The sequence below is a fragment of the Chionomys nivalis genome, chromosome 24, assembly GCF_950005125.1.
Source record: "Chionomys nivalis chromosome 24, mChiNiv1.1, whole genome shotgun sequence".
NCBI classification, from domain to species: Eukaryota; Metazoa; Chordata; class Mammalia; order Rodentia; family Cricetidae; genus Chionomys; species Chionomys nivalis.
Window position 1 is genome coordinate 31,438,963 of NC_080109.1, and position 27,162 is coordinate 31,466,124.

Genomic DNA, 27,162 nt, shown 5'->3' on the forward strand with positions numbered 1-27,162 from the left:
AGCTGGGAGAGAGGAGTTACAGCTGTCGGTCCATGATGTTTCTACTGACTGGGGAACACAGGTAGCACAAAGCACTCTAAGTAACTTCCTTAAGCTGGAGGTATTTGCTGTCTGGACTGTCCCTATCTATGGAATGATTATTTTAGTAGGGCTGTCCCTAGGCTCCATTTACAATATATATTTCACAGAAAAATATCATAAAACTCCTTCACAAATCAAAATGTAAAATGTGATGTTTTCAGAATTTAAAAAAATCCTTACTATGTGGGTGTTCCCACATAGTATCCTTACTATATGAGATCACCTGCCATTACTATGTGAGATCACCTGCCCTTACTATGTGGGGTCACCTGCCCTTACTATGTGGGATCACCTGCCCTTACTATATGGGATCACTTGTTCTTACTATGTGGGGTCACCTGCCCTTATTATGTGGGGTCACCTGCCCTTATTATATGAGATCACCTGCCCTTACTATGTGGGATCACCTGTTCTTACTATGTGGGATCACCTGCCCTTACTATATGGGATTACTGCCCTTACTATGTGGGATCACATGTCCTTACTATGTGGGATTACTGCCCTTACTATGTGGGATCACATGTCCTTACTATGTGGGATCACCTGTTCTTACTATGTTGGATAACCTGCAAAACACATTTTAAGATTTCGTTTATTACTCTAGATCAAAGGGCATGTCCAATATAAAAAATAAAAGCTCATCAACTCTCAAAAGACATAACCCCATTTGTTTCATAATCCTAGCTTTAAATTTTGTCTTTTTTTTTCAGAACACTAGAAAATGAAAGACTTTTAATACTGCTAAACAAAAAAGAGGAAGCAACATTTTGCCCTGTAAAAACAGCATTATATGGAATCAAAAATACTTTTGTTTAAAGAAGTATTGTGATTGTTATTGTGAGGTTTTTAAACACTTCTGAATTTTTCTAAGGTACTTAGCGCTGCCACAATGGTATGCAGTCATGAAGATAAAGTTCTTTTGATAAATGTCAGGTTCACGTTACCACAGCGATTTTTTTCATATTGACAATATATTCAATAAATGAAGAGATTTAAGCCACCTTTATCTAATACTGCTGATTGTTCAATGGATAAAAGCAAACTCAATGCAACCTTGACATAAGTAAGTCCAGTTATCTCTGGTTTATTTTGCTCAAGTTAAGTTTTTGAGCATCATCTAGAATGCTACATATATCATTTATTTTTAGCTTGTTTTACTTTCATTTTCTTAAGACAAAGTTAACGTATGTCCTGAGGAATGTTTACAAATACTGCAACTCATACATTTATCATCTTATCAAATTATAAAACACTGTGGCTAATGTCTGGAGAAATGGCTCGGTGGTTAAGAACACCTGATGCTCTTCCAGAGGTCAGAACCCATGGGTGACTCCCAATCACCTATAACTCCAACTCCAGATTTTGTGCCCTCTTGTGACCTCAGGGGCACCTGTACACACATCACACACAATTAAAATAAAATAATAAATCTAAAAGTATAAAACATTTCAAACATCCCAGTTAACCCTTTCATGGCAAATGGGACCCTCTACCCTTACTCAAAAGAACTACTATTTTGATGTCTCTGCCAATTTGTCTCACATGTACACATATGTGGTAGGCACATGGGTGCACATGAATGTGTCATGTATATACAACTACATGAGTAGATATGTAGTATATTATGTGGGAAGTGTACACAGGTACAAAGGCCAGAGGAGAAGGTGTGGGGGGGTGTTCTGATCTATCACTCCTTTTTTTATTTCCTTAAGAACAGCTTTCTTTCTGAACTTGAGTGAGATTTATGGTTGACAGGCCCCCAGCATTCCTCCTGTGTGCTCACTACTCCTAAAGCTAGAGTGACAGGAATGGCTACAACTGGTGTTTTATATGTTGTGGTGATTTGAAAGAAAATGGGCTCCAAAGGGAGTGACACTACTAGGAGGTGTGTCCTTGTCGGAGTAAGTGTGGTTTTATTGGAAGAAGTATGTCAGTGTGGAGGTGGATTTTGAGGTCTCATATATGCTCAAGATACCACCCAGTGTCTCAGACCATTTCCTGTTGCCTACATGATATAGGACTATCAGCTACTTCTTCAGCATTTTGTCTGCCTGCCCACCATCATGTCACACTATGATGGTAATGGACTGAATCTCTGAACTGTAAGAGATCCACCCCAATTAAATTTTCCTTATAAGAGCTGCCATGATCATGATGTCTCTTCACAGCAATAGAAACCCGAACTAAGACACATGTGTTCTGGAGATTAAACTTAGGTTCTCATTCTTTCCAGAAAGAGCTTTTACCCTCTGAGCCACCCCCCTGACCACAATAACTGATTCTAATATGAAAATAATTTCCGGGCATGATAGCTCATACCTGTGATCCTTGCTCTTGGGAAGCCGAAATATGAGGATTGCTATATGACTGAGAGCACCCTTTACTATTGTGCTGGCTAATCTTATGTCAACTTGACATAAGCTAGAGTTAAAAGGGCAATTGAGAAAATGCTTTCATAAGATTCAGCTGTAAGGCATTTTCTTAATTAATGATTGATGGGGGAGGGGACAGCCTATTGAAGATAGTGTCTATCATTCCCTGACTGGTAGTCCCGGGTTGTATTATAAAGCAGACTGACCAAGCCATGAAGAACAAGCTAGTAAACAGCTCCCCTCCATGGCCTCTGCATCAGTTCCTGCCTCCAGGTTCTAGCCTTGCTGAACCTGACTTCTTTCAGTGATCAACTATGATGTGGAAGCATAAGCAAAATAAAACTTTTCCTCCCCAACTTGCTTTTGGTCATGATAGTTTATCATAACAAAGAAAGCGTAACTAGAACAGCTATGTGGTAAGTTTTTGGTCAGGCTGGGCCCCAAAATTACTTACGATTTTCTTTGCTCAAAGTACATTTTTGAGCCAGTCAGTGGTGGCACACACCTTTAATCCCAGCACTTGGGAGGCAGAAGCAGGCAGATCTCTGTGAGTTAAAGGCCAGCCTGGTCTACAAGAGCGAGTTCCAGGACAGGTACCAAAGGTACACAGAGAAGCCCTGTCTCAAAAAAACTTTTTTTAAAAAAAGGTACATTTTTGAGCTTCATCTAGGATGCTACATATATCATTAGTCTTTTATTTTTAGTTTTCCCTCTCCATAGCTTTTGGTTCCTGTCCTGGAACTAGCTCTTGTAGACCAGGCTGGCTTTGAATTCACAGAGATCCGCTGCCTCTGCCTCCCGAGTGCTGGGATTAAAGGCGTGCGCCACCACCACCCAGCTTAGTTTTCCCTTTCTAAAAGAGATATTAACATTTGGATTTTAAATACCCCCCCCCCCCCCCCGCTCCAAAGATCTATGTGTTGAATGAAGAATTGTCACTAAATCTTTAGGAGATGGGAACGAGTGAAAAGAAGTAAAGACACTGGGAACATCCCCTTAAAAGAACACTGAGAACCTGACCCCCTCTCTGTTTCATGTGCTAAGAAGTAAGTTTCAAGTTTCCTTATTACACACTCCGTCCATGATCTTCCCACTCATAAACAGTTTTTTATTTTTATTTTTTTGAGACATGGTTTCTCTTGTAGCTTAGAGTCTGTTCTCTCTGTAGACAAAACTGGTCTCAAACTCAAGAGATATGCATGCTTCTCCCTCACACACACTAGGATTAAAGGCGTGTACCACTGCCACCCAACTGATCTTCTGGCTCAAAAGCAACAGCATCAAGTGATCTTGGACTAAGTTCTCTGAAACTGAGCCAAAAGCAGCCTTTCCCCTTCTTAGGGTACCTTTCATTTTGCCGTAATAATGGAAAGTTGGCACATCCATTATTCCAATCATATCACAGCTTCTGTATTGTTTTGTGAATGGAAAGTTGTTTACAACTCTCTGATGTTATGAATTAAGATTATACATTCATTTCTCTTGGATCTATAGCAAATAATGACTCAACAAATTGCAAGGCATATATTTGTTGACGGTCTTACCAAACTTAATGGTAAGTTAAGTTCTTTCCTTTCTTTATATATATCAAGAATATCTAGATTGTTCCTGAAATACAACATATTGATAGGAAGGAATAGCTAAACCAGATCAGGTCCTACTTAAGCCTCTGCCCATCCTAAACAAGAGGCCAGGAACATTTCAACTCAGTGATTCCTATGTCCCTGGAGTATAATGCCCAGAGCAGGAAGCACTCCAAGAGAAAGGCACATGGAAAAAGTGACAGCTTCAGCTCCAGGCAGCACTCCTGAGCCTTTAGGGACCACCCTGAAATAAATCCTAGATTCTTGCTGCCCCTGTTGCCTAAATAATGAATCTGCTTCAGGGAACATGTTGTGTGCTAAGCGTTTTGTCTCAGCAAACTCAGGCTGATAACCAGTAACGCACAATGAATCTGCTTTGTGTTTATCCGTCAACAATTTTTTTTTTTAAATTTTATCCACTGTTTTTACTTTTGTTTCATGGTATCTTGTGATTTCAGTTCAGAATTCTTTGATGAGGACGGTGGGACTTCTAATAAGAATGGCCTTCATAGGATCATGTATTGAAATGATTAGGGAGTGGCATTATTTGAAAGGATTAGGTATGTCCTTGTTAAGAAAGTGTGCCACTGGGCGGGGTGGGGGTGGGGGGGTGGGGGTGGCATTTAAAGATTCAAAATTCAAGACAGGCCCACTGACACTCTCTTCCTGTTGCCTGTGAATCCAGATGTAAAACTTCCAGCCTTGATGTGAGAACGTGTGCCTGGTCTTACTGTAGCTTGTTATGCCATATCTGATTGATGTCTCTTAGAGGCCTACTCTTTACTGAGGGGAAGGGGAGGGGGTGTATCAGTAGGAAAGGGGAGGTCAGGAGACTAAGGGGAGGTAAAACTGCAGTCAGGATGTAATAATAATAACAATAATAATAACAAAAAAACCAACCTCTCAGCTCCTTCTCCAGCAAGATGTCTGCCTGCATGCTATCATGATTCCCACCATGATGATAATGGACTAAACCTTTGAACAGTAAACCAGGCCCAATTAAATGCTTTCCGTTATAAGAGTTGCCATGGTCACGGTGTCTCTTCACAGCAATAGAACACAGACTAAGGCAATGACTAAAGTTAAGAGCCTTTCAATATATGCCCTTCTGTGTATTTTAATACGGTATATGTATGCTCAAGTCTTTGCTCTTTTACTGCCTTGTCATTTTTCTAGTTTTCTGGAAGTCCTCCATATGCCCTGGATAAAAATCATTTTGTTGGATATGCATACATATATGTGTATGTTTATTATATATTATTATGTATATATATATTGTTTTCCTTGCCAATCTATAGCTTTCTTTTCCCTTCCTTAAGAGAGGATATTGGTGAGCATGAATTTCTTTCTTTAGATTTTATTTCTTTATTGTGTGCATGTGTATAAGTGTATGCATTCACATCTGTGAGTGAGGATATACATGTAAAGGTCAGAGGACAATGTTTGGGAATCGGTTCTCTTTTTCCCCTTGAGGCAGGATCTCTCCTCGCTACTGATGCACAGCATACTCCACGCTACCTGACCCACAAGGCTCTGGCCAGTCCTTCTGTCTATGCCTACCACCTCATAGACAGAAATGTTGGGATTACAGATGTGCGACACTGCATCCAGTTCTTATTTTTAAGGTTTTATTTGTGTGTGTGTGTGCGTGCGTGCGTGTACACAAGTGCCTACAGAGGCACACTGTTGTCAGATCCCCTTGAGCTGGAGTTAAATGTGGTTGTGAACTGCCCAATATGGAACCTGAGAACTAAACTTGATTGTTCTGCAAGAGCAGCAGGAACTGTTAACCACTGAGCCATCTCTCAAGTCTGTCCATACTTAAACACTAATGTGTGTTTTGAGGATTGATGCTCATGCAGCAAACACTTTTACCTACTGAAAGACTTCCCTGCTTCATCAGTGTTTAATTTTGGTGAAGTCCAATTTGTCTTGTTGTTTAGTGATTTTTGTGGGCTTTTTTGGGAAAATGCCCATCCTGGTCTGTAAGGATCTCATGAGTTTTTGTCTCACAGTCACAGCTACATTAACGCTGAAATGTGATGCTTAAGTAGGACTCAGAGTCTGTTTTCCCAATGCTGCCATTTATTTTACTGATGTATTTGCATAAACTTAATGTCATTCTGTATTCAGGACCAAAGCTTAACAGTGATTATTGAAATCTGCTAAGATAAATCCTCCAACTCTGCCTTTTTTTCAGAATTATCCAAGTTGTTTTTAATCCCTCTCTATTGCCATACAATTTTAAATTCATCTGTCAGTTCCTCTCTCTTCCACCAAGAGACAACACAAAAATCTTTAAGGATTTCTAACTGGGACTGCACAAAATCTACAAATCAATTAAAATACAGATTAATAATATTGATTTTAATTACATTTAGTCTTAATTTTTTTCATGTTATGATTTTATAAGTAATTTGAACTATGAATTGTTTATAATAGAAATGCAATATATACTCATATATTGGCTGTGTGTTGATACAATTGGGCTAAATCACTTTCATTTATAGAAATCTGTTGTAAATACCTCCATTTTCTATAAACTATAACATTTTTTCTGTATTAACAAATGTTTTGCCTGTACATATATATGTGTGCACCATGTGTGTACCTGGTATTCTTAGAGGCCAGAAAAAGGCATCAAATCCCCTGGAATTGAATTTACGGATAGTGTGAGCTACCATGTGAATGCAGGTCTCTGCAAGAACAGTGAGTGTTCGTAACTAGTGAGCCATCCCTCAGCCACTAATTTTATTTTATTATTTATTATATGTTCTTATAGTGCTAGAAATTACACCCAGAGCTTCTGACATGATGGATAAGTGTTCTACCATTGAGCCACATCCCCAGCTCTTAAATTATAATCATTTTAAATGTAAATAATACATTTGAAAATATTTTAATTCATTTCCTCATAATACCTGTCTTATTCCTATATCATCCCTTCATTGAACTGGCTAGAATGTTTCACACAAGGTTAAATGAGAAAGATATTAAGTGAAATTGTATGAATTTAGGAAGAGAACCCAACTTATATTTTCTATCTAACTGGAAGTTAGGAGTTTCGTTGGACTAAGTATGAGAGCTATTTGTTCTTTTTAGTTTTGTGAACAAATTAGGCAGTTTTTCTCCATGTAACAACAAGTCTGATGGTAGGCAGTCTAGCTGTGATATAGAACCCTACTGTGCTTCCTCTGTCTTCTGACGAAACTCTCCATGGGTTGTCTTCACAGTATCACACATACTTTGTAAATTCATAGGCAAGCAGTCGAAGGGCAAAGGATTAAAAAGTACTGATTTAGCTTTTATAAAAACTTTCTCCTTTCAACATTTTTCTTTTCCCCATTCTGGGATCGAATGAGGGTCTTGCATATACTCGCTATACACTCTACTACTGAGGTATACCCCCAGACTGAAATAACTTTCTTCATGCCCACCTAAGACCGCGTAACAGCCTCATGCCACTTAATACCAAGGGCATTTTCTCAGAGACATGTCATCCATATTTGATTTTTGAATAGTTTATAGTGTATACTTACATAAACCCAGATAGTATCAGTTGATGTGACCTATTGATGCTACCAAGAAATGCCCTAAAAAATGAGCTACTTAAAGCTATTTCTACCATAACAAAGCATGTTATTCTACCATAAAAACTGTAATAAGGAATATGCTCCAAAATGATAAAGAACAGTATGCTAAATGAATAAACAAGTCACCCAGTCATTTATCATCGTTGTCAAGCATTTTGTGCTGTACACAACTTGTTGTCACACTTTAATAGAACTGGCAGCTCAGTAGGTTTCTTTATATAAACATCAACACAAACATATAGCACACGGTGCCATTAATATTACAATGGCTATGTTATCACTAGAAAGTATCACATTTCGGCTCAATTAGACCTTTATGGAAGCAGTACCAGCAGTCTGCTACTAATCAGAATGTTATACAGCACATGACATGTAGCATGTATACTGTACATCTCACTGACACAAACCATTCCAGGCCATATTACCTACAAAAGAACCTGGGGAAATAGAGGTGGACTGCTCTGAGGAAATAGCATTTCTAAGAAAAGCCTCTAAAAATTCAACTTCTGTTACTGGAGAGGAGGAGAGGGGCTGGAGAGATGGAAAAGGGTTAAGAGCTCGTGCTGCTCTTGTAAAAGACCCAAGGTCAATCCCAATACCCATGTCGTCAGGCAGCTCAAAACTGCTTGTAACTCCAGTTGTGGGGACCCCTAGGCTTCTTCTGGCCTCCTGGTCTTCTGTATGAATGTAAACAATAACAAACACACATGCACACAAATATTTTCTTTTTAAATGGGAGGAGAGATGGCAAGAAAGTGTCTGTATAGGTGATAAGCTTTACCTTCTGTGAGTCTGGCCTCTGAGCTAATGATGTTGAGAAGGACTAAGTATGGTACGGAAGTTCACAGATCTATTAGAAAGCAAGCTCTGAAACACAGAACAAAATTTGGGAGTTCTAGACCAAGAAATTTTAATTTGCATATACTAATTATACAAAATTGTAGATTTTTACTTTGGCAGATTCATACATGTATACAACTGTGGACATTTTTATTCCCCATGTCTTTTCCCCTACCCTCCATTCTCCTCAAATCCTGCTCCACTTTTCTAATAACCTCTTGTCCTATATTCAAATATTTTGTTTTCTTTGACTTTCATAAATAAGAAAAAACAGGAGTTACTTATCTTTCAGTCTGACTTAATTTATTTCCATTTTCCTGAAAATGACATGATTTTGTTCTTCTTATGGCTGAATGGTATGTCATTTCTGTCTCTCTCTGTCTCGTGTGTGTGTTTTCTTTATCCAATCATCAGTTAGACAGATACCTAGATGGATGCCATAGCTTGGACATTGTGAACACAGCTATATGGGTGTCTTTACATTGTGCTGATTCTGATTCCCTTGGGGATGTACTCAGAACTAGCAGGGCTGGATCATATGGGAGTTCTATTTTCAGTGTTTATGAGGAATCTCCATACTGATTTCCACAGTTGACAGTGCTAATATAAATCCCCATGACTAGTGAATAAAGGCTTCTTCTCCTCTTCCTCCTTCCCTTCACCAGCACTTGTCACTTTATTGAAGATCCATTTTCCTAAGATGAAATCTCAATACAGTTTTAACTTGAATTTTCCTAATACCTAAAGACACTGAGTTTTTATAATTATCAGATAGCTCTACAAACTCTTTTGAGAACTGTGTAGATGACCTACTCACTTATTGAGCTTTACTGCTTAGCTTTGGTATTTTTTTCTGAGCTCTTTGTATATGCTGGATGGTAAGCCTCTGAGCGAAGTTTCTCTCCCCGCTGTAGGTTGTCCCTTCACTTCATTAACTGTCTCTTTTCCTGTACAGTTTCTTTTCAATTTGATGAAATACAATTTGTTAATTCTTTTATTCCAGAGACAATGGAACATATTCCTGAAGTTACTGCCTATATTTAAATCCTGAAGCATTTTATCTTTTCTTCTATCAGTTTTAATGTTCCAGATCTTACATTAAGGTCATGGGGCTGATTTATGTACTACAGGGTAGGATATGGGGATCTAGCTTGAGTCTAGTATATGCAAATATCTTATTTTCCCAGCAACACTTGTTGAGGAAACTATGGCTGTGTAGGATAATTTTAAGATCCTCTGTTCTAGTCCATTGGTCTACTGCTCGCTTTTGTGCTGGTTCCACAGAGCTGCAATAACAGCTCTACAGTATAACTTGATTTTAGCCATTCTGGCAGGTGTAAGATGATATCTCAAAGTTGTTTTGATTTGCATTTCTCTGATCGCTAAGGAGGTTGAGCATGACCTTAAGTGTCTTTTGGCCATTTGAACTTCTTCTGTTGAGAATTCTCTGTTCAAATCAGTGCCTCATTTTTTAATTGGGTTATTTAGCATTTTAATGTCTAGTTTCTTGAGTTCTTTATATATTTTGGAGATCAGACCTTTGTCTGTTGTGGGGTTGGTGAAGATCTTCTCCCAGTCAGTAGGCTGCCTTTTTGTCTTAGTGACAGTGTCCTTTGCTTTACAGAAGCTTCTCAGTTTCAGGAGGTCCCATTTATTCAATGTTGCCCTTAATGTCTGTGCTATTGGGGTTATACATAGGAAGCGATCTCCTGTGCCCATGTGTTGTAGGGTACTTCCCATTTTCTCTTCTATCAGGTTCAGTGTGTTCAGATTGATATTGAGGTCTTTGATCCATTTGGACTTGATTTTTGTGCATGGTGATAGATATGGGTCTATTTTCATTCTTCTACAGGTTGACATCCAGTTGTGCCAGCACCATTTGTTGAAGATGCTTTCTTTCTTCCATTGTATACTTTTAGCTCCTTTATCGAAAATGAGGTGTTCATAGTTTTGTGGGTTAAAATCCGGGTCTTCTATACGATTCCATTGGTCGACTTCTCTGTTTTTGTGCCAGTACCACGCTATTTTCATTACTGTAGCTCTGTAATGGAGTTTGAAGTCAGGGATGGTAATGCCTCCAGAGGTTCCTTTATTGTATAAGATTGTTTTGGCTATCCTGGGTTTTTTGTTTTTCCATATAAAGTTGATTATTGTCCTCTCAAGATCTGTGAAGAATTTTGATGTAAACTTGCATTATTTGCAGATGATATGATAGTGTACATAAGTGACCCCAAAAACTCCACCAAAGAACTCCTATAGCTGATAAACACCTTTAGCAATGTGGCAGGATACAAGATCAACTCCAAAAAATCAGTCGCCCTCTTATACACAAAGGATATGGAAGCAGAGAGGGAAATAAGAGAATCATCACTTTTCACGATAGCCACAAACAGCATAAAATATCTTGGGGTAACTCTAACCAAGGAAGTGAAAGATCTATTTGACAAGAACTTTAAGGCATTGAAGAAAGAAATTGAAGAGGACACCAGAAAATGGAGGAATCTCCCCTGCTCTTGGATTGGGAGGATCAACATAGTAAAAATGGCAATTCTACCAAAGGCAATTTATAGATTCAATGCAATCCCCATACAGTATAACTTGAAATCAGATATTGGGAGACTTCCAATAATGTTCTTCATACTTGGGTCATCTTTACCTATTATAGGTCTTTGTGTTTTCATACACATTTTAGAATATTGTTCTAATTGTCTGAAGAATGGAATTCAAATTTAGAAGGTGATCAAATGAACTTCTAGATATCTCATTTTCATACGGCCATTTCCCCGATACTAAATCTGTGGATACAAGAACATGGAATGTCTTTTATTTTTTTTTTTTATTTTTTTTTTAAATATTTATTTATTATGTATACAATATTCTGTCTGTCTGTATGCCTGCAGGCCAGAAGAGGGCACCAGACCCCATTACAGATGGTTGTGAGCCACCATGTGGTTGCTGGGAATTGAACTCAGGACCTTTGGAAGAGCAGGCAATGCTCTTAACCTCTGAGCCATCTCTCCAGCCCCATGGAATGTCTTTTAATCTTCTAATGTCTTCAACTTCTTTCTCCAGTGTTCTGCAACTTTCATTATAGAAGCCTTTTGCCACCTCAGCAAGATATAATGACTACTCTTCACTATGAGCTTGACTGGACTTAGAATCACGGAGGAGCCGTACTCCTTCAAAGAAGTATGATAATGGAAAATACACCCAGAAGGTCCAAGGGTGGAATGAAAATAAGAAAGTCAGTGGAGCACCAACATTCCTCTCTGATCTGACAGTAGACACAAGGTGACGGGCCACCTCATGGCCTTGTTGTCATGCTTTCCTCATCATGATGGACTGCATCCTCACACTGTGAGTCAAGATGAAACCTCCCTTCACTGAGTTGCTTTTCTCAATTATCTCAAAACTACATGAACAAGGCTTGTTCCTAGATATTCTTTTTGCTGTGAATGGGATTGCTTTCCTGATTTCTTTCTCAGCAGGTTGGTTATTGATGTGTGCAAAAGCTATTATTTTTGCATGTATGCTGATTATGCTGTGTATTACTTGGCTGAATTGTTTATAAGATCTAAAATTCTGTTATAGAAAAACCCAAGCAGCTGTAGCCATCTGGACTGCAACAAATGTGTTAGTGGTCTTATTCTGGAAAACATCAAGCTCATTCTGCAGCTGTTGGTGGAACACTCTGCAGTTGTGTCTATGTGATCGGTGGTGCGGTTTCACTCTGTGGCTCCTTTTGTTGACATTTTTGTCTGCATGATCCATTTATGTGAGGGGGTACTGGTTTAGTACTTTGGGATCTATCTTCAACTAGGAAGGTGTAGTACTTCAAAAATCAAATGAAATTTTCTACTTAGAAGCATTAAGAAAATGTCCTTATCTGTAAGTAAAAGTATCGACTCTATTTCCAGAATTCAAGACTGTTTCATTTCTTCCTACACAGTAAAGATATCTAGTTAAATAATTCTTCTAGCCGGGCGGTGGTGGCGCACGCCTTTAATCCCAGCACTTGGGAGGCAGAGGCAGGCGGATCTCTGTGAGTTCGAGACCAGCCTGGTCTACAAGAGCTCGTTCCAGGACAGGCTCCAAAGCCACAGAGAAACCCTGTCTCGAAAAACCAAAAAAAAAAAAAAAAAAAAAAAAATTCTTCTATCTCAGTGTCTCAGCAGATATAGACTGTCTCATCAACTGAAAGAGATTACTGTTTTCTACTAATTTCAAGGATGAACAGGATATTTAAGTAAAAATTATTTTATGTTACACAGTTTCTATTTCTATGTTAACATATGCAATTTGACACAGAGATGCTACATTTCAGTGACCTCTGGTAAAATGTTTGTTGTTGAAATGTGTTTACGTATTTTATTAGAATACCTTAAAAGCACAGGAGAAATGATGGACACGCTCGGTTTCTACTACACTTCTACACATCAGGTCTCTCTTTTAGCCACACGTCTGATTCTGGCTGCTTCCATTCTTCTCCAAGCAGCGTGTTAAGACTGAAAGGCTTGAAATATTCTAGACGATGGCTAAAAGTAAAGAAAGGAAGAAATTGAAGTGATTTATGCATTTGTGAAATTGTGGTCCTATAGAGCTATTTGTTTTGTCACATCGATGATAGTACAACACTCCATTTTAAGAAAAACAAATGTTAGATGTATTCTCTGTGTACAATTTTCTCATTGTAGCTATCGAGTACTCGGTTCTAAAAACATTCACCCGTATTTCAAAGCAGTCTTCTTCAGTCCTACACATGACTCCCTCAAGGCTCAAGGGAAAAGTAAACATCAGCTCTCAAGGGGCTCAGTAAAGTGTCTGCTAAGTAAACATGAATTCAATCCTCAAAACACACATAAAAATGCCAGGTGTAGTGGTGCTCGCTTGTAATCCCCGTGCAGGGAAGGCAGAGATAGAATGATACCTATGGCTCACTGGCTAGCCAGCTTGTTCTTGGTGGTAAGCTCCAGGCCGATGAGAGATCCTGTCTCAAATGATGTGGCCAGTATCCCGTAAGAACAACACATGAAGGTATCTTTGGGACTCTATCTGTATGGACACAAGTGCACATCCACGTGCGTGCGCGCGCGCACACACACACAAACACACACACAGTCTAACTCATTTTAGCTGTAAACAAATCATAAGTTCTTGAATATGTTCTTAAACTTTGATAAATTCTGGTGAATAAAGGACAAAGACAGAAGCATGTTCTTTCTCTGCCAAAGTAAAGGAGACTAACAAAGAATGATAATGAGATAATCTACCATGGTCAGAAGTAGAGGTGAATGAGGGAACACAGGCCTTTTGTATGTACCCACACATACCATCATCAACTACCAAGTGTCAAGAACTAACTCCCACCAGGTGGCGGTAGCCTTTAGCTCCAGCACTCGGGAGGAAGAAGCAGGCAGGTCTCAGAGTTTGCGGCCACAACAGCTTTTTGTTTTGTTTTGTTTTTTTGTTTTTCGAGACAGGGTTTCTCTGTAGCTTTGGAGCCTGTCCTGGCACTAGCTCTTGCAGGCTGGCCTCGAACTCACAGAGATCCGCCTGCCTCTGACTCCCGAGTGCTGGGCCACAACAGCTTCCGTAGTTGGAATGTCACTCTACTTATTTTTTACTTACAAATCAGGCTGTTGTCCTTGCTGCAGTTCACGCTGTGGCACAGGGTAAAGGGCTTCATAACATCTTCTATCATTTGATCCATGAATTGCAAATGAGTTGAATCTTGTCACATTTGGTGGAAAATAACTCCAAGGAAGAAGAGCTATGCCTTCCCAGTTTGTCTCCCCTCTGAACGCTTTGAATGATAACTCAAGCTCTTTCTATGAGAGACACAAAAGGCAAGTTCAAACTAACAGATACACATGCTGTGCATTATAGGATTTGGTCCCATATGTTTGTTTACTCACTTTCCAAATATTTCTTCTTCCAGAGAGTAAAAGAACTAAATGTTGTCCATGTCTGTCAAAATTAAGATTCCTCATGAGCATTAAAGTAAAACAATATTAAGACTATACCTTTAGGGATCATTTCTATGGTTTGTTACAAGAAAAACAATATTATCTTCTTTACTTTTTTCTCTATCTGTAATGTGTGTGCTTGTAGCTAAATTTCCAAATAAACAAAAAGCCAGGCGGTGGTGGCGCACGCCTTTAATCCCAGCACTTGGGAGGCAGAGGCAGGCGGATCTCTGTGAATTCGAGACCAGCCTGGTCTACAAGAGCTAGTTGCAGGACAGACTCCAAAACCAGAGAAACCCTGTCTCGAAAAACCAAAAAAAAAAAAAAAACAAACAAACAAACAAATAAACAAAAGAATGCAATACAATACTGGATAACTATAGGGAGATCCAGTGTCTCACACTATTTAGAAATGGCAACTTTGGAATTACTGTTTCCTAAACACCTGCGGATAAATCATAACATTTTGCTGGGTAACACTACTTTTCATATTCTTTACCCACTGCACAATTTCACTGGCCCTTGATTTTCATATTGTTTAGATAGGAAATTATATAAAAAACTTCATTTGGTTAGATAACACAATGTATGAAGAAAGAAATAATCATAATACTTGCGGCTTAAAATAAAAAACAGCTGCAACAACTGAAGCGGCCAAGGAAAGCTGGAGCTGATTTCCAATCTTTATCTAGTAGATTAACTAAAGGTTATTTCTGTAAGAAACGTTCTTGAGGCCCATTAGGAAGACAGAAAACGTACAATATGGAGTGGACAAAACCAGTCAACAAGGCACAGATTCTAACCCACAGCTGTTTTTCTACACTGCTATCCTTGAACAGTCTGCACCTGTTTCCCAGCTTCCCACCATTTGTTCAGGCACCAATGCCACATCTCCAAAAAGAAGCACAACAGAGTCTCAAAAAGAAATTCTAATGGGAATAAATAAGTGGGATTATCGAAGTCATTAAGAAGCAATGGATTGCATGTATTTACGAGAAGTAAATTTTCTGCCTCTGGAAGTCTATCAAACATTTCCACCCAGATGGTCCTTTTTGAGTTTTGGGAGGGAGGATTTTCTGCAATAAAGTACTCTAACAGAAGACAAGTAACGCTTTCCATTTTAAAATCCTCTGATTAATTTTATGTTTTTATGGGGCTTTAGGAAGATCCTAGAATTCGTAAAACTTCTTGCAAATTAAAACAATGTTCTTCTTGCTGCTTCTCTAGCTCTTAATTAAGCAGGATAGGAATTGGCTGCCTGAGGCAGAACCATGATTCTTGATAATTAACTATTCTGAGGTATACAAACCAAGCTACCCTGAGGATGCCAATTTTAAAAACTTTTATACACAATGGCTACCATGTAGTTTCTTAATGAAAAACTATTTTTTCCCATGTATCCTTGTTAGACTACCACTTCATGAAAATAATCTGATACAATCTAATGAAAGAAAACTGCAGGAGCCAGAACAATGGCTCAGTAGGTAGAGAAGATTTCTGCCAAGCCCGATGTCCTAAGTTCAATTACAAGAACTTGGAAAGAGAGAACTTACTCCTGCACATTGTGCCCTGACCTTCAAATGCTACACATGGTGCACTTATGCATGCATACACATATCTAAAATAAATGAATAAGTGCTTTCAAAAATGTAAGACAAATTAAAAAAAGACTCTAAGCTTGAACTTGAGAGTATTGGTAAATCTAAGTTCTTTGTTGTCTTTTAGTCAAATTAGAAATGTTTGTCTTAGCTTTCTCTCTCGTCAGTGGGGCAAAAGTCAACACCTGATAGCTAAAACTTTTCTACGTTTCTTAATAGTTTATAAGAACTAATCATAGCTTTAAATAAAATATTTTGCCAAGCTAGTTGGAAGATAACATGAAAACATATCTAATTATTCTGATTTTAAAAAATAATAGCAGGCAGCCAGGTGGTGGTGGCACATGCCTTTAATCCTAGTACTCAGGAGGCAGAGACAGAAGGATCTCTCTGAGTTTGAGGCCAGCCTGGTCTACAAAGCCAGTTCAAGGACAGGCTCGACAAGCTACACAGAGAAACCCTCTCTTGGAAAACCAAGTAATACTAACAACAACAACAGCAACAATAACAATAACAATAGCAGGCTTCATGTGGTAGCGTGCATCTCCATTCACAGCACTTGCAGGCAGAGGCAGGTGAATTCTGTGTATTCCATGCTAACCAGGGCTACACGGATAGAGCCTGTCTCAGAAAACAATGCAAAACAAAACAAAAACGAATTGCAAATAACTGCATTTTTTTCATGTTAGAGTTAGCAAAAACAAAACAAAATGAAAAAAGAAACAGCTAACAAATGGGAATCTAAATTTTGTGAAGATTAATTGGTGCTCAACTGTCAGTTTACAAAGGAATAAATATTACTGGACACTGATACTGAGAAATATTTAACTGACATCTAAAATAAATAAGCAGTATAGAAACATCTCGTATTAAAAGCATGCTATAATTTAGATAACAAGTAAACGTAAGTTTCCTTAGTTTACATCTGCTGAGGAATAGAAGTCTGTCACCATGTAAATCAAGTTCCCAAGTAAATATTCCCAAGTAAGCACAAACGAAGAAATTCCAAGACAGCTGGGTGAGCAGTCAACACCTTTAATCCCCAAGGGTTCCAGACTGGCCAGAGCTATACAGTGAAAATGTGTCTGAAGACAAATAATTAATTAATTAATTAAATATAAAAAATAAAAATAAAAAATTCCAAAGTTAATATTTTTACCGTGGATCTTGGAAAATTCAGGTACGATTTAAATTAGCTTCTTGGCATTAAATGCAAAAACAAAATACTATAAAAAAATAAATAAATAAATAAAAATAAAAAAAACAATATACTATGTGCTCAAAAGAATGATTGATGACTAAATGAATAAATACGTGAATATATAATTACATAATACATAAAATTAAAGTTTAATCATTCAAGAATCTAAAAGAAATGTTTCTGTAAGCTAGTGATATCTTTGTGTGTCCCATTTTTATTAAAAATAAAATTTTTCATACAATATATTCTGAACACAGTTTCCTCTATCTCCTGGTAGATTCTTCCCCACCCATCGAACACCACACCTTCTTTCTCTCTTTCTTCAGGAAGCAAACAGGCAGATAAAAAAATCAGACCAGAATAAACACGTGTGCACGTGAGCACAAGCTCACACAACACGCTCAGAGACACGCATATGAACAAAAACAGAACCCATAAAAATACAAAATTGGAAACCATAACATACAAGCAAAAGATAAGTAAGATTAAAAAAAAAAAAAAGCCTACAAAAATACCATTGAATTTGCTTTGTGTCAGTCACTCCTGAGCCTGGGGACTGCCCTTAAGTGTAGTTTGTGTGCCCATTGAGATTTCACTGAAAAAAACTAATTTTCCCATTGCATGTGGTTGTGAATTAGAGATAACATCTTCGTTAGGGATCAGAAAACTCCCTTTACTTCTAAATAGCTAATATATCACAGTGCAAACATATAAAGTAATGATTTATTCATAGTAATTTTTTCTACTTTGTAAAAAAATTATCAAGTTTATTACAAACTCATTTATATCAATAAACCAAAAAAATCACATCAACATAATACACTCAAACATGTAGGATATATAAGTGTATGTGTGTGTGTGTGTGTGTGTAGAATATATATTCTAAACATAAATTCTGAAGGTATGCATTGTACAAGACAGTAAAAAACAAGATTTAAAGCTGACTCCAGTTAATATGACCTCTACTTAGCTGAACGTAGTGAGCTTTACTACAACCATACTATTTATAACTAGAAAACAAGCATGTTCAAATTATTCAGTAATAGTTAAGATAAACAGTTTATACTTACGGACAAAGTTCAACTTCTAAATACTGCTCAGTTGTATCATTCAAGAAAAATGCTTCCACAACTTATGAAAATAGACAGAACATGGGAAATTTTATTTTGCTTACATAGTAAATAATTTATTCCTTTCTAATATAAAGTGAATTACTAAGTTTTTTAAATCATCAAATACTACTGCCAGTAGGAAATACAAAGCCTAGTGATAGTGAGACCACAGGGAAGTGAACATGTCTGCACAGATGGACTCAGGCCCAGTTATCTTCCTCTTAGGATTTATCCCAAGGAAACAAGTCAGACAATTAGAAAAAGAAGTTAAGTACACTTCTACCCATCAGGGTATGACTCAAAAAACTAGAAATGATACATCTCTTCTTACACAAAAAATATTTCCTGGTACATAAATAGGCCAAAACTGATTGGGTATGTTACAGAATGCATACATTTCATGTAATAGAATGCAATGGTGCCATAAAAATCAAAGACAGTGAAATATATATTGGCATGACAAGACTTCCATGATATTTGCAGGCTGGTTATAAGAGCAGTAACTCAATGTATGAGCCAATGAACTGAATGTACATTGAACATTGAGATTTAAACATGTGTATGTATGTGTGTTGTAATAAGAGCAGCGGGGCTGCGTCCCGGGCACCCGGCCGCCCGCATGGCTAGCTTATGCCCCGAAATAATTACATGGAAACTGTATTCTTTTAAACACTGCCTGGCCCATTAGTTCCGGCCTCTTATTGGCTAGCTCTTACATATTGATCTAACCCATTTCTAATATTCTGTGTAGCACCATGAGCTGGCTTACCAGAGAGATCTTAACCTGCGTCTGTCTGGAGTGGGAGAATCATGGCGACTCACTGACTCGGCTTCTTTCTCCCAGCATTCTCTCTGTTTACTCCACCCACCTAAGGGCTGGCCTATAAATGGACCTAGGCAGTTTCTTTATTATTTAACCAATGACCTTCCTCCATCATATGTGCATGTGTGTGCACCAGTGACTACTTGTCTACAACATGGGCACAACAAATATGAACAGTGGTGGGGATAGTGTTGTAGCTGCAGGCAAAGTGCTTGCTACCCAGCCCGAGGACCTGGATTAGAGCCCCAGAATCCACAGGATGGGTGGAGACAACCAACTCCCACAAGTCCCCTGACCTCCACAAACATGGAATTGGTTTTTTAAACTAATTTTTTAAAACTAACTAAAAAATACTGGTTTATTTGTAAATGGTGATTTTTATTATTAATTTCAGGGGTTTTTCAGCATTAGCTGTTTTAAAAATTAGTTGACTGTGGATGAAGTACCTCTTTCTTGTAAATAGTTTCAATTGCATAAAATATATGAAGGGAAACCCAAGTCCTTTTCTTTCTACATTAGTCTAAAACTTGCCAGATCTTTCCTATGCTTCTATAAATGATCTTACCTCTTAAGATATTTAAAAATAAATATGAAATCATACTCGAGTACAATTTGCTTTTTTGCATTAAAAACTTTCAGCCAAAGGGTAAATTTAAATTTCCACTTAGAGAAGTAACAGATCACTCTGGTTTCAAAGAGAAACATGGACTTAGGAAAAGAGTTTACTTAGAAGAAAGGCTCTCTGCTAACCAAGTAAATAAATGCCAATACACTGAGTGAGAAATCTTGTGGTAAATTCTCAATTTCTCTGGAATGCAGTGTTTTATATCTATGAGGACGGCATCAAGAACAGTATTTCTGAAAGAACCCTGTGGCTTGATGAGGATCTAGTACAAGAAGGTCGGATAACAAACCTGAAAGCATTTAATTTCCTGGAATGTCTTCTGGCCTTAATTTGATATGTGAGATTACTTGACAGCAGAAAGCAAATATTAAATCTCATGCTGACAGTGTTTCTCCAGTAAGTAACACACCCTAAAATTCCCATTAAGCAGGCTTGTAAGGGAAAGATGGTGATTTAAATAGTCTTAAAAGACAGAACATGATCTCTTTTTAGAGCAGGTGACGTAAGAAAGGAGGGAAATGTGGCGGCAACACAAGCATCTGGATTTGGGATTGCCATTTTCCTCCGCTCTGCTTAAAGGCTAGAGCCCCGCTCCCGCTGTAATGGGAGCAAAGTCAGAATGACAGATGGTCAAGATCAGGAACTGAACGTCAGTTGTTCAAAAGCACATTACTTCCTAACAGCAAGATAAAATAATACCTCTCTGAGAGGTTATTAGAAAAAGATTTATGTTTCTAATAAAATACAATACTTCTGCCTACCTTCATAATTCCACAGTTCACTGAAAGGCTTTCCTGGTTCTCCAAGAGGAGCTGGAGGATCATTGAAAAATGGAGCACTAACCTCCATCTTCACGCCCTTGTCCCCTGGGCTCAGCTTGATACACACTGGCTCATGCCTCACTGGAAAACCATCCCAAGTGTTTTCAATTTTAAAATCCATCTGAAGAAGCAAATTAAAACAAACTTGTTAACAACATATAGCACTGCCCTTTACTTGAAAATTGCAATGCCAAACAAGAGACAGTTAGGCAACAGAATGACAAGAACAGGATCCTAGGAGTCATAAGGTCATCTGGGTTGTGACAAATCATGGAGCCAAGAAGACTTATGACTTTTAATCTTGATGTTGCTCTGTTTATTTGTGGTATGCAAAAGTCATTGTAAAATGTTATGACTAAGTTCACTGCAAAAACTGTAAATGTACTTAACTATGCGAGTTTATGTATTTTCCATATTTAGCCAAGATTAATTCTTTGTGTAAAAATATATATATCCATCTCATTAGTATACAACTTTGTTTTTTAAGATGGCAACATTATATGTGTGTGTATCAATTATCTGTAAATGTCATTTTCTTAGCATTTATTAATTGTACAATTGATGGATTTTATTATGACATTTCATACATGTATATATTATATGCTGATCATCTTCAAGTCCCTACTCTGTATCTTGTTCTCCCTTCAATGTTCCCCTTCTTCTACTTTCAAGCCCTTATTCTACCTTCATGTATTATCGCTCTTGTTTTCTTTTTCTTTAATCATTGATACATTAATGCATACATATTAATATAAAATCCTACCTGCTGGATCTATTCATACATGTTTTTAGGGCTCACTACTTGGTACTGAATAACCAAGTAGGGGGATTATCCCTGGGGAAGATGATTCTTACTCTCTTGGCAGTCATTGATTGCCTGTAGCTCTTCAAAGGAATCAAACCACTCTTTAAAACCTTAAAAGAAAGGTTTTAAAGAATGTTTTTCTATAAAACAATCTCCAAGAAAAATTCCAAGTTCCTTTATTTACAAAAATAAAATCCCTTTCGTACAGCACATACTTCTTTTCGGTTGGCATGCTGCACCGCAGCACACACTTCTAAAAGAAACGGAGAAGTAACTGAAGTCAGAGGAAGCCATGCCAGCTGGAGGCGGGGGAAGAAAACTGACTTCAGTACCAGCGTCTGACAGACTTTAAGAGGAGATGAGAGGACTTACCAAGAGCACAGGCACAGAGGCTCTTCCTTCTAGCTCAGCTGTGGTCTCTGGCCTAGGTAGTAGAGGAGAACCCCTTCTTAGGCTCCACCCAGCGCACGTGGGGGGGACTTGGAGTTCTGAAACTGACAAACCCGAGTTTTCAGGGAAAATGTTTCGAGGACATACTAACGCACATTTGAAGGCTTTTAATCATACTATTGAAGTCTGGGAGTTTCCTTCTATTATTTTGAGAGGGAAGGATAGTTCAGCATTACGAACAATAAAAACATTTGAAATTGAACTGTAAACCACTGAGATTGTAATAAAATAGTAACATAGCAATCCATTTATTTCAACTCCTCTTTGAGGAGAGGCAGTAAGAAGTTCCATCAGGGCGATGGTGGCGCATGCCTTTAATCCCAGCACTGGGGAGGCAGAGGCAGGCGGATCTCTGTGAGTTCGAGACCACCCTGGTCTACAGAGCTAGTTCCAGGTCAGGCTCCAAAGCCACAGAGAAACCTGTCTCGAAAAACCAAAAAAAAAAAAAAAAAAAAAGAAAGAAAATATTCTACACTGAAGAGGTGGAGCCTGCACAATCAGTGTAAGTTATTATGTTTATGACCACTGAAAACAAGACCAGGTTCAATCTTCACTTCTTCAAAGTTAATTTAAACCCTTGTATGACTGCTACAGACATACACACATTTTAAAGCTAGTCTCTTCAGAGGAACGAGGCTAACACTGTCTATGGTATTTTATGATTACTTCTTAAGTCATCCAACTGAAAGCCCAACATAACTTCACCCAGAACATACTTTTGTTTTTTGTGTGTCCCTGTGGGAGAGTGTGTTTGCACCTGTGTATAGACTGAGATTGAGGTGGGGATGTCATTCTCAAATGCTGTTCACCCTTTTTTTAAAAAAAACTGTATTTCCGCCAGGTATTTTCTCACAGAAAAATCTTATTAACATACCTGACCTTACTTTTTGAGTGTCTCGCTACCCTGGAATATTTCGATTTGTCTAGGCTGCTGGCTAGAGAGCACCCCTTTTCCCTCAACCTTGTGTCTGCACCTCCGTAATACTGGTATTAAAAGCATACAGGGCCCTGCCTAGCTTTTATATGGGTGCCAGGAATCCTAAATCAGGCAAGCACTTCTTAATCAAGCCGAGCCGTCTCAGGACCAGGACATATGTAATGAAACTTTATTTCAATGCATAAAAATATAACCAATTAAAAAGGCTCAATAAAGCCAGTGATAACCTACAAGTAAACTTATTTTTGCCATCACTTTCTCCAGTGTGTGTGTGTGTGTGTGTGTGTTTTAAGCTCTACGGCTCAAAGACACAACGTCACTTCTTAAAACTGGGAATGGGAATTTATCCACCAATACAAATTTTGCTTTTTTTCTCTTTTGCAAAATGTTATCCTTCCTTAGATTTGAAGTTCTTATAGGATTTGCAGGCTTCCCTGAATCCTGATTACGTGACACGGTTAAATACCCGACAACAGCTCTCACTACTCCCAGTCCTAGACGGACACCTCAGCCCCAGGACCCACAGCCCTCCTCCCTGCACACGCCCCATAGACGCTTAGTGTCTGAGAAACCAAGACTCGGAGAGCAACAAAAATACCTATCTAGTGCCTGCTCCTGTCACTATTTTCGGTTTTCCTACAAAAAAGAAAGGAAGAAAGAAAAAAAAATTAAATTGCGCCACACTACCTCAGGCACCCGCCACGGCACTGCGGAAGGCGCCAAGCGAGGGACTCAGCCCCTAGCGCGCTCAGGGATCCGCCCCGCGCCTGACAGATAGCCAATCACCTGTCGGAGCCCCAGGCAGCGCGATGACGTAGGCGCCGACGCTCGCGTGATGACGGACGCGGCGTCACCGTCTCCAAGGAACGGTCCGGGGCACCGCTTTCAAAGTCGCAGGGCGGGCCGAGCGGACTCGGCGGCGGCTCGGGCTTCCCCGCGGTCGTGGCGTCGCCCCTCAGCCCCGCGGGGACGCGGCGGCCGAGCCCGGCGGTGCCCACGTCGCCCTCCGGCCGCCCCGCCGCCCCTTCCCCCGCCCGGGTCCGGCCGAGCGAGCGGACTCTGACGCGCGTCGCCTGCCTTCGGCGGAGCTGCGGGCCGGGCTGCGCCGCCGCGTGAGTGGGATGCTGATGCCTCCGCGCCAGGGCTCGGCTGCCCCGGCGACCCCTTAGCTTTTCCTTTGCCCTCACAGTGGGGTGGGGGCTGTTTTTTATGTTTGTTTAAAAAAAAAAAATCTTACTCTCCTCCCCACCCCCGCGAGGAATCGATAAAGGTGATGAAAACTCCAAAGTAAAATCTCGAAATGGCCACAGAATTCGACTTACTGAGAGACCAAAGTAAGCGCCCTATTCCCTGATGGCAAATTCATCTGTAAGGTGCAATGTCGCTGTCGTTGACCTACTAATATGTTTTGGTTGTGGTTGGATCCCAGCGTGGAAATATGTGAAAACGAATGCTCGGTGATGCACATGAGATTATGTATGTACTTAGCGAAGCAGAAAGCTGGTAAATACTCGTCCATTCCTTAAGCGTGCATAGTAGTCGGCTAGATCCGAAATAGGTTTGTGCTGTTTCTCTTGTGCTCGAAGAAACACGGCGCTGATGGGCCAGGAAGAGTTTCCAAGTCTGCAGTAAAGGACCTGCGGACATTGCTCTGGTCATTAGTTTAAAAGATGTGTGTTGAGCTGCTGTTTTATTACGTGCGAGGGGCTAAACAAACATAGCTGACGTCGGGGTGAAGATATTCTTGTTCTCCCAGCGCGTAATTGGCAGAGGGAGATAACATAAATCCCATAAATACACGGACGCGGCAGCAACTGCTGGCTCGTTTGCATCAGTTACCAAGGAGGGTTGATGGAATTATTGGGTAAATATTGGGATGTAAGGGAGAATAGCGTCTGACACCTGGCGCTGAACAAACATTGACCATTACGCCGTTATTAAACCATGGCCAGAGGGCATGCCGTTTGGACAGAGTTGACATTTCAGTGTGTGTTTACTGAGCAGGATGGCTTAGGTATCCCAAGTATTTGCCGCGTTGAAGGGACTGGAAGTGTGCTGTGTTTAAAGGCAGCAAGGTTGCCTTGAACAGGATAGAGAGGTTTATAGAGGAGTACAGTTCAGTTAGCTACAGTCATCATAGGTAAGAAGTGGCCAAAGGAGGATGGATGTAAAGATTGAAGACTGAGAGATTTGAAATGACGGGAGCAACCCGGGTTTTCCATCGTAGACCCGAGGTTAAGGACATAATCTCTATATTTGTGTCTGTAAGTATATTGCCTAGCTCTCATACTTCCTAAGTTTGATCCTGGGCAAAATCCTTGGCCTCCTGATTGTGCCTTTGGTTTGGTTTCCATTGTTTTTCACTCGTGAATAAGAACACCCACACTGTGTAGAGTTGTGGGACTTAATTGGAACGATACAGATGAAGCCCTTGGCATGGTAACTAGTATATGTTAAATGGTCTTCTCTCGCTCTCTCCCTTTCTCTTTCTCTCTCTTCTTCCCTCCCCTACCATCTTCTCCCCTCCCCTCTCCTCTACACACACACACACACACACACCACAACACAACAATAATAGCGTCATTTCATAGGTTAGAAGTGGGAAAAGCCTCATTCTATAAAGATCTATAAGTATGGCCACAATCTGATGTGAGACAAGAATTGCTTGAATGAGTTTTGCTTGGTGGTGGGATATCTGAATTTTAGAAGATGACTTTTAGAAAAAATAAAGCACCATAATTCTTAGATAAAAATTGAGTTCCAAATACTAGCAACCCTAAGTAAGAGAATTTATTTTGAATTGGAAACTGGATAGTAGTTTATTAAAAGACAGGTAGAATGGAAGCGGAAATTCTCAAACAAACAGCAAAGCATTCTCAAAATTTGTGTATTCAGGAAAAGGAGCATGGAATTAACTGTAAGGTTGGTATGAAGCGATGACAGCCTGTGTGCCAGGTAAAGGTGTGGCTTGTCCTTCTTGCCTGAGCACCTACTGAGATGCGGATGATGCTGTCCATCCTCTCATCTGTCTCTCTGCTCCTCTACATTGGCTTCTGTCAGTCTGATTTACTTCTCAGGGCTTCCATTGGTTTTTGTTTGTTTTGTTCTGAGAAGATCTGGCCTCAAACAAGATACAATAAATCTTTATTTTTTTCAAAAATCCTTTAGTTTGCATCTTCTTATGTACAAGAGGATTTCTTCAGTAGATTTGAATTTTACTAAAAGAAAGTGATACATTAATAAACTTTAGTATTACATGATACCACCAATGTCTCCAAAATTTATAAAAGCAACTGGTTAGCATATTTGCATATTCATGTGTATTCATAACATACACAAAAGAAAACAAATAAGCCAAGTGCATCATTGCAAAGTGAAAAATTCTTGTAATACAATTCAGGTCAAGACACGGGAATGGCTAGGACCTCAAAAAACTTAATCCCTCCTCTTCCTCAAAAATAGTGAAAGATAACCACTCTCTTTAATTTTGTTTTTTTGTGTGTTTTAGTTTTAAAAAGTAAGATCATGAAGCCGGTGGTGGTGGCGCACGCCTTTAATCCCAGCACTCGGGAGGCAGAGGCAGGCGGATCTCTGTGAGTTCGAGACCAGCCTGGTCTACAAGAGCTAGTTCCAGGACAGGCTCCAAAACCACAGAGAAACCCTGTCTCGAAAAACCAAAAAAAAAAAAAAAGTAAGATCATGAACCATGTATTCCTCTGTGCGTCATCATTCATGATATTGTTAAATTTATCTGTATCATCACATATACTAGAATTAGTTCATTTTAATTGCATACACACTTGGCCATTTTTAATTCATCACGTTTCTATTTTGGTGGCTATCTGAGATAGTTCCAGCTAATGGGCCATTAGGAATACTACTGTTACTTTTTTGTTGTTGTTATGGTTCTTGTGCCCAGTTACATACATTTTGGTTGGTTATACTGCAAGATTGCGTTTATATTTAATTTTAAAGTTTATTGATTTTAAACTCCCATCAGCAATGTATGGAAATTCAGTTTATTCCACATAATCACCAGTTCTCTGTGAGGTTGCAGAGCTGTGCTTTGGAGGCCAGAGGATGCTATCCTCTGATGCTCCTTCCCTCCCCTCTCTCCCTTTCTCTCTCTCTTTCTCCCTTTCTTTCTTTCTTTCTTTCTTTCTTTCTTCCTTTCTTCCTTTTTTCCTTCCTATTTTTTTTTCTTTCTTTTTTTAAGACAAATTCTCTGACTGGACTAGGACTTACCAAATAGCCTAGGCTGATTGGTTAGGAAGCCCAGGGATTTTCCGTCTCCACCTCCCCAACCCTGAAATTACAAGGGTGTTTCACCAAGTCCTGCTTTTCTTATGTGGACT

At 39.2% G+C, this 27,162-nt stretch overlaps 2 protein-coding genes across 9 annotated transcripts in view; one reads left to right on the plus strand and one right to left on the minus strand.

The window, feature by feature from the left end:
* The window catches only part of C24H4orf33 (chromosome 24 C4orf33 homolog), a 71,150-nt gene extending 47,630 nt beyond the window's left edge, over positions 1 to 23,520 (minus strand). For 3 of the 7 annotated variants that reach the window (XM_057757350.1, XM_057757353.1, XM_057757354.1), the window contains exons 1-7: positions 23,495 to 23,520; positions 21,793 to 21,914; positions 20,556 to 20,736; positions 18,305 to 18,365; positions 14,385 to 14,436; positions 14,098 to 14,297; positions 12,850 to 13,004 (exon numbers count right to left, since the gene is read on the minus strand). In XM_057757350.1, coding sequence (XP_057613333.1) covers positions 12,899 to 13,004; positions 14,098 to 14,297; positions 14,385 to 14,436; positions 18,305 to 18,365; positions 20,556 to 20,736 — 600 coding nt within the window. In that variant the 5' untranslated portion in view covers positions 21,793 to 21,914; positions 23,495 to 23,520 and the 3' untranslated portion in view covers positions 12,850 to 12,898. Of the gene's footprint in view, positions 1 to 8,421; positions 8,497 to 8,551; positions 10,635 to 10,890; positions 11,265 to 12,849; positions 13,005 to 14,097; positions 14,298 to 14,384; positions 14,437 to 18,304; positions 18,366 to 20,555; positions 20,737 to 21,792; positions 21,920 to 23,494 lie in introns of those variants that run through there. The other 4 variants (XM_057757356.1, XM_057757351.1, XM_057757355.1 and 1 more) reach the window with 4 other exon arrangements.
* Positions 23,521 to 23,667: 147 nt separating this feature from the next.
* Sclt1 (sodium channel and clathrin linker 1) overlaps positions 23,668 to 27,162 on the plus strand; it is a 99,939-nt gene continuing 96,444 nt past the window's right edge. For both annotated transcript variants that reach the window (XR_009056279.1, XM_057756971.1), the window contains exon 1: positions 23,668 to 24,141. Coding sequence is in view for 1 of the 2 variants with exons in the window: in XM_057756971.1 (XP_057612954.1) it covers positions 24,108 to 24,141 (34 nt within the window). In the remaining variant the exon portion in view is untranslated. The remainder of the gene's footprint in view (positions 24,142 to 27,162) is intronic.